Source organism: Bidens hawaiensis, unplaced genomic scaffold (genome assembly GCF_021521415.1).
Source record: "Bidens hawaiensis isolate Kalapana, Puna unplaced genomic scaffold, B.hawaiensis_p1.1 tig00002617_1, whole genome shotgun sequence".
Taxonomy (NCBI): domain Eukaryota; kingdom Viridiplantae; phylum Streptophyta; class Magnoliopsida; order Asterales; family Asteraceae; genus Bidens; species Bidens hawaiensis.
The window spans coordinates 833,134-840,855 of NW_027491142.1; the positions used below are offsets into that span (position 1 = coordinate 833,134).

At 36.0% G+C, this 7,722-nt stretch overlaps 1 protein-coding gene across 1 annotated transcript; it reads right to left on the reverse strand.

Annotated features, from left to right (window-relative positions):
- Positions 1-2,567: 2,567 nt before the first annotated feature.
- LOC143620586 (ultraviolet-B receptor UVR8-like) lies at positions 2,568-4,480 on the reverse strand. The gene is made up of 7 exons (XM_077092250.1): positions 4,288-4,480; positions 4,043-4,195; positions 3,631-3,957; positions 3,420-3,551; positions 3,259-3,336; positions 2,875-2,973; positions 2,568-2,777 (listed from the first exon to the last, which is right to left on the reverse strand). Exons 1-7 carry the CDS (start codon positions 4,478-4,480, stop codon positions 2,587-2,589), a joined length of 1,173 nt encoding a protein of 390 aa, XP_076948365.1. The 3' UTR covers positions 2,568-2,586.
- Positions 4,481-7,722: the final 3,242 nt, after the last annotated feature.

Genomic DNA, 7,722 nt, shown 5'->3' on the forward strand with positions numbered 1-7,722 from the left:
TCGGAGCTTACAGGGCAAAGTGGCTTCAGCTATGCGTTTGGTGAACTTTGATACGTCAGAGGTATCTAAGGGGAGATAAGGAATTTCCAGGGCGCCTAGACGGGTTTTCTCTTTACCAGTAGCTGTAGAGAGAAATGTGGCTAATGACTCCAGCAATGCGTTCGAGTCTTTGTTTGACGTGTCTTTCTGTCCACTTTCATACATACATTAACCTCTCCTTCTCTTGTTCTTCTAAACAGGCCTTCAAAGATTCCCAACGAGTTCTGACAAACTCCGGGGTTATCTTTCCTCCTTCTCTGGTATTATATTCTACTTCAGCGCTTCCCGCTCCTCCTCGCCTTTTCTCGTCTCATCTTCGATTAATATCGACCCCTCAGTGTCTCTCTGATTGGGGACTTGTGTGTGGTGTTTAGCTCCGTTGGTTTAATTATCGAGCTATCATCGCCAGAGCCAGAAGGAAGCGGGTGTGGCGTTTCCTTCAATTTGTGATCAGCCATTCTTCATTCAAGGTTTTGATGAAACCTTCAATCAAAGAGTGTCCCACGGATGACGCCAATGTTGGAACCCTAACTGATTTTATGAGTTCAAGAGTACTTAGAGAATGGTTGATCAAGTATGTGATTTAAAAGCGTGTTTATTGATATTGTGCCTCCTCTTTATAGAAGGAAGAAGGAATTTAATTACACAATGTACAATATTAAAATCCTAGGTGAATGTCTATCGCCCTCTGGTTCTTTGGCTTCCTCGCAGGGTCTTCCCTTTCATGTTATTGTCCGTCGTGTCTTTGCTGGGTCCAGGGAACAAACTCTCAGTGAGCCTTTCACCCAGGTAAGGCAACAGTGCATCCCAGCAATTATGGACTTTGCCCTGACTTTATTATTTCTCTCATTCTTCCTTGTTAGGATTTTATGGGCTTCTCCCACTGAATTAATGTATCCTCCTTTCATGGGCCACCTTCGGAGCCGGAAAGGCTTTTCATATATGCCCATTACAACTTGCTTTTACAAAATAGATATGAAATGAATTATATCTTTGTTACTTTATCTGTGAATACTATTTACAAAAATACTAACAATAGAATTAATTAGGCTGCATTAGTATATAAGGCCACATGATCCGTTTGATTTCTTAAGCATTGATAAAACCGGATTTTGGGTGATTGGCAACGATAAAAATAATAGCGTTATTTACACCCGAATATCCCGATTGTATGCCATGAAAAGAAACGCTGGGTCCGCAACTAGTGATTGGTGAAGAAGTGGAAGAATAACCTAACCATAATGAATTAAAAAATACGTTGGATGAACGACCATCAAATAACCTCGAGCAGTCTACTTCACAAACACAAGCGTTCAGAGTTTTGTATTTTCTTCTATACTAAGATGAAGTGATTTCTTTTAATGAATGTTCAATCTGTATTTTAGACTGTCACATGTCATTTCTTTTAATTGTAGGTGAAGAAGAGGATGATGAAGATGGGCTTACACTTGATATGGATAATAATTTGAAGCTCTATAACTTATGATAGTTCTTAGTAGAAGTGCACAAATCGGGATTTTCTAATACCGTGTTTAGGGTATGGAACCGGGTTCGGGTATTACCGGATATAGGATAATCGGGTATTGGTAATACACGTGTCCTGGTATTACCTCTTAAAATCATACCATATGCATCGGGTCCGGGTTGGGTATAGGTTCGGGTATTTGAAACCCTTATTCCAGGTATTGAAAAAACTGTATATTCATGTTTTTTCGAGGTATAGATTGGTTTTCTAAGGGGCTGCACTTGTTTTTGGTATTTTTCATATATTTTTGGCCTAATTTCGGGTATAGATCAGGTATTTAATCTCGGGTATTGGAAAACTCCGGTTCCGAGTACGTGTTTTGGTACTGAAATGCATACCCTGTCCGTACCCTATGGGTAGGGTCGGGTTTTTTGTGCACCTCTAGTTCTTAGAACTTGTTATGTTTGCTTAAATTAGGATTGAGTATGTTTAAATTTGGGCTGTTGTGTTTAAATTTAGAATATGTTTGTTTAAGATGATTGATGTTTAACTTGTTGGTTTCTTGGTTATGTTTAAATTTGGATTATGGTTGTTTAAGATAATAGGTGTTTAAACTTGTTCATGTTGGATGTTTAAAATGGTTGTGTTTAAAGCTCTAAAAATAATTAGAATTTTTGTTTAAATGGTACACCGACACACCTTTTTACCCACTCTCATGTTCATGCGAATAACATCCGTGCATGTATACGGTTTTTATTGTACATTCATAAATAATTTAGTGTTTTCTTTACGGTTGCATTGTATTAGAATCAAACAAACCACTGAGCCACAAGAAACCACAACCAAAAAATAGAAAAGAAAACCAAGTACCAACACCATAAATTAGTTAGAACTACTTATACCAAGAACGCCAATATAAATATAAATATAAAAAATATATATATTGTTATTTGATTAAACCATATCATAAAAAATGAGACATGTATCATTCGTATGAGATCATCAAGGATTATTTGAAGCCACTGTTAGTTACAGTACAGTACAGACTACACAAATTTTAAAAAAAATTGATGGGCCTATCTTCAAGGCTGTTTGGGCCTCCAAGCCCGAACAACATATGTAAAACCACTTCCGCAATAGACTTTTGAGGTTATATATTCGTGTGCAACATCTTGGGCCATGCTTACAACTTGAGGACATGTGTGATCACATGTGTCACCTAAACCAACCTGGCCATGTTCGCCCCATCCCCACGTCATTATTTCTCCATTTTCTGCACAATAATAATATTATATATTAATTAATGATTTGTCTACCCGCAATAAAATAAAAACTGAACCCGTTTTGACCTGTAAACCAAATCGTAATACCTGTGGTAACAGTCGAGTGCTCGGATCCTGATGCAACTCCCACAATTTTTATCCCATTCAGCCCTGGAATTTTCGTTAATCCGGCTTCGATTAAATCCTCTGAAAATCAAAATACATTGTCATCAGCAGCAGCAGCAGAGAAAATTGCATAAATGGTCCCTATGGTTTGACCATATTGCAAGTTTGATCCCCAGATTTTAAAAATTACAGACTTAGTCCAGACTCCGCACTGATCGAAAGTGAAAAAGTCGACGTTAAAATCTAGATCCAGGTTTCTTTAAAAACTAACGGAATTAATGGTGGGACTAATCGTGCAACCACTCACGAAAATATGATCAAACCACAAGGACCATTTATGCAATTTAAATTTAAGATTATACATACTGTTGACCAAAATTTCCTTATGAGGATTACTAAGAACACCATGATGGCTGCCACCAAGCATAAAAGCATCTCCTTCATCTGTATACAAAACAATAATTTTAGTTTTAATTATTTTGACTTCAAAAAGTCAAACTACACTTTTAAAGTCAAAACTGCTGTACCTGTCAAAACCAAGGCATGATTCCACCCTAAGGCCACTTGCTTAAATGTTAAATGTGAAATCACACGATCAGGACAGCACACGTCTGGGGTCCCACCGAACACTCGTCCCCAATTGTACAAATCCCCGTGAGCTAATTAAAATCACATAAAATTAAAATTAAATTTCCAAATTTGATTTTCTGGACCAAGATTTGACTTTTGTTGACTTACAGGATAATGCCGCACTGTGATCTCCATTTGCAATGATACTACTAACACTGACTTTATGCAATCCGGAAACATGTTGTGGAAGACTTACAAGTTTGACTTTTTCTTTAGATATTCCTAGTTGACCTCGTTTCCCCGATCCAAAACCGTATACTTGGTCTCCATCTTCGCCTTTTAACAAGGCGAGTGAATGTCGCATGCCACATGCGATTTGGTCAACGTGTCTCGATGCAAAGTGCGAGACTTTTGTTGGAGAATTTTGTGACACGTAATCACCTAGCCCGAGTTGACCGAATGACCCTTCTCCACAAGTGAAAAGCTGCCCACATTCTATTAAAAAAATAAACATAATCAGGTTGAAACGAAAGTGCTGAATATAATAATGGAACCGGATTCTTGATAAGTGAGGAGAGACCTGAAACAAAACCTGAGTGGTTCCATCCGGCTGATACATGGGTCATATTGAAGTTATTTAGATATTCTACTGGTTTTGGTTCTAAGCTGTTGACTAGGTTTCCATGTCCAAGTTGACCAGATGTACCTCTTCCCCAAGTCAACACCTTTTTGCCTGCATATATATACAAAATCCTGAGTTCAGCCCGGCAGGTTTGCTTTTTTAATTTTTATTTTTTAAATGTGTGTGTATGCAATAGAACCTACCATGAGTGAGAGCAATGACATGAGCTCCACCACAAGAAAGAAAAAGAAGAGACAATGAAGGAAGAAGTGGTAGAATTTGAGGAAGATGTTCATCTTGAAGATTGCCGGTTCCTAACTGTCCATCTGTGCCTGCACCCCAACTCCATACTTGCTGTCTTTCTTCTTCATCTTTCACTCTTTCATTTGCTTCCATTCTTATCATCAACTATCTTTATGCTGCAAACTAAGATTGTCTAATAAACAGTCAATCCCGGATATTCGGTGTGATTTCTGAAAACTTTTAATTACGATCAGGGTCTTGGAGTTAAGGCCGTAAACAAGACAAACCAAACAAGGCCTTGTTCATTTTCGTCCGGTACGCTTTTATCGGTCAAGTGAACAGTTCACGAACACCTAACCAAACGAAATTTCTTGTTCGTGTCCGTTCATTGAGAAAACGAACTTGCTCGTGAATTGTCCGCAAACACAAAACAATGTTTTTATTTGTCTTGGTTGGCTAACCAAGAACGATCGGTTCAGTCGGGCTACAAAGTTTGGGTTGGTGTTATTTTTAACATTAATCATATTCATATGTAAACTAATCACATACAACAAGTGTATATTTTCGTTTTATAGCTAAAAAGATATTAAAAACCTTTAACGAACTTAAAGAAACACATTATTGGATGTTGACGAACACAAGTGACGAATATGTCATCCGTTCATTTGTTAAAGAACGAACATAAACGAACTTCAATCAGAACAGCGAACGTTCGGTTCGGTTACAGTACAACTTGGAGAAAAAATATGATTTGTTTGTTTACTTGGCAAATAACTTACTGAGCATGAAACCCTAAAACCTACTTTAATATTAATAGAAATAGAAATAGGAACGAGTATACAAAATGATAAGAGAATATGATTGATACCTTGTTTCAAAATCACAACTCCGATTTGGCGGCTTCTGCATCAATGGATTTGGATTTGTTGCACAGGAACACCAACAAATACTCTCACTTTTTACTCATTTTTTATCTTTAACCACAGATAAAGGTCGGTAGCTTTGGTACCTCCATAGGTAAAATACGTGTGGCAAAAGACACCAATTAATCCCCAATTAATCGTTAATCTTCATTGATTAGTTTTGGGCTAATAGGTCAATTAATTGGTCTAACGGTCAAATCCGGCCATAATCAGCGGCTTCCGGCGAAATTCCAACCAAAATCAACGCTTTCCGGCAAAATTCTTACCAAAATTAGCGGTTTCCGGCGAGATTCCAGCAAAAGACTCAGCCAATTTTCTACCAAAATATGTATGTATATGTATAAAAGTGGAAATTACATATAAAAATGTGTGTGTGTATATATATATATAACTGAAAAATATACATTAATTTCCGATCATATTAATCTCGATTAATCGCTAGTCCCCACCCTATCGTCAGACTAGCTGTTTTTAAAACACTGGGTAAAATACCACCCATGCTCATGATTCGTGACGGCACTAGTGACCCGGTCCGTCATTAATTATAGAGGAAAAACCCTCCGCCCAAATGCTCACTATGGTAAAGCACCTCGCTAATGCATGATATTTTGTCATAACCAGTAATCTCCTTTAAAGAAAGTTACTGGAGTACTGCTAGAGCACTGCTTCTTCGATAAAATATATATATATTTTTTTTTCAAAATAAATATATTTTCTGTGAAAGTTTTAATGTTTTATGATTATCATCCTAACTACATTTTATATTTAATGAAAACATTTGCTTTTCTTTACCAAAATAGTATGCATCATCTTAGATTATAGTTCAATAAATAGCTTTCCAAAATATCACCAGAAGATTGGTTTGAATATCTATAGGGGTTTGATAGAAACCGAATAATTGATTAATGGGCTAAAAAAATTGACGATTCAAACTTGGAGTTTAAGTGATTGCGGTGAGCGGTTAGCATTCGTTCAACAGATTACGTGAATAAAGTCGTTAAATGTATATAAGTTTGCTATATACAGGAAAGAAACTATAGTAATGCTATAATACAACCTAAGGGTAAAGTTGAAATACAAAGTAAAACAAAAATAAGAAGAGTAAGAATAAATCTAATCCATTGATCTTAAATTTGGATGGTAGAGATTAATTTTAGAATAAAAATTGATGAGAAAGACATAAGGTAATAACTCACTTATGATGTCTTTCTCTCTTCGCATGCAAGACAAATGTTAATTTCTTCATCATTTTAAAACGTCTATAACTCTTTCATACAACATATTTTTTAGAAATTTTTTTTACCATAATAACAAGCATTTTTTTATCTTTAATATGAATATCATATTGTTATATAAAAATAAAAAAATAGTTAGTGTGTTTTTTATATTGTGTTATTTGTTTGTCCATTGTGTTTTTTAAGTGAATTTTTTTATGTATTGTGTTATAGATTTTGATCATTGTGTTTTTCAATTGGTACTAATATTAAAGATAAAAATTAAAACAAAAATTACATTGTGTCTTTTTATTCGTCATGGTGTCTTTATGCTCAACATTTGTCTTTTCTACTTATCATTGTGTTTTAATCACTTTGCTCAACAGTCACTTAAGTAGGAAAATAGTATTATGTTCATTGTGTATTACGTTCAAGTCATTGTGTAATATGTAGATTCCATTGTGTCTTACGTTTTAGGTTATTGTGTTATATGTATTTACCATTGTGTCTTACGTTTCAGACCATTGTGTTATATGTATTCATTATTGTGTTTTACGTTTTAGGTTATTGTATAATATGTATTCATCATTGTGTTTTATGTATTATGTGACATTCGTCAAATTTCGAATCTCGATTTGTATCCATGTTGTAAACTTTTATTATACAAACCTGACTCAACATTTTGTTTCCTTATTTAATTATTATATAATATTATTATATACTTCGATCATCAATAATCGATGTTTTGTCATATTATAATGTGTTAAGAAAAACATAAAGGGTTCAAACTGAGTTTTGTAAAGTTGTTATAAGCATTGGAAACCTTTAAACTTGTTTTAAACATTGATTGAAACTTGAGGGGACTGTTATGAAAATATGCATACATATAACCCAAACAAAACCTAAACCTAATTCATTTACATCACCAACCGGCCTCTCTTTCTTCCTCGCATGTCCGGCGTCGTTTTCCGGCGACCGGCGAGCTCCGACGACCCCGATTCCGGCCATCCTCTCCTCCGTAACCCGACATCACCACTTCCCTCCTCCCCCTTGGTTCTCTGGTAACCCCCATCACCCAAGACCATCCTCCTTCGTTTTTCCGGCGACCTCCCCTAGCTCTGGCGAGCCCTTTCCCCTCTCCCCGCGTTTCCGGCCGCCGCCGCCTTTGTAACATCCTAAATTTTATAATATTAAATAAAGAAAGATTTCGTTGAATGGTCGGGCATTTAATAATATTAGCTAATATTAAACAAGAAAT

Excerpts from the sequence above, each read along its gene's own strand:
- LOC143620586 (XM_077092250.1), bottom strand. The coding sequence starts at position 4,480 with ATGGAAGCAAATGAAAGAGTGAAAGATGAAGAAGAAAGACAGCAAGTA. Across the intron at positions 4,196-4,287 it reads TGTCATTGCTCTCACTCATG|GCAAAAAGGTGTTGACTTGG; the intron begins GTAGGTTCTATT and ends ATATATATGCAG. Across the intron at positions 2,974-3,258 it reads TAAGGAAATTTTGGTCAACA|AGGATTTAATCGAAGCCGGA; the intron begins GTATGTATAATC and ends TTTGATTTTCAG.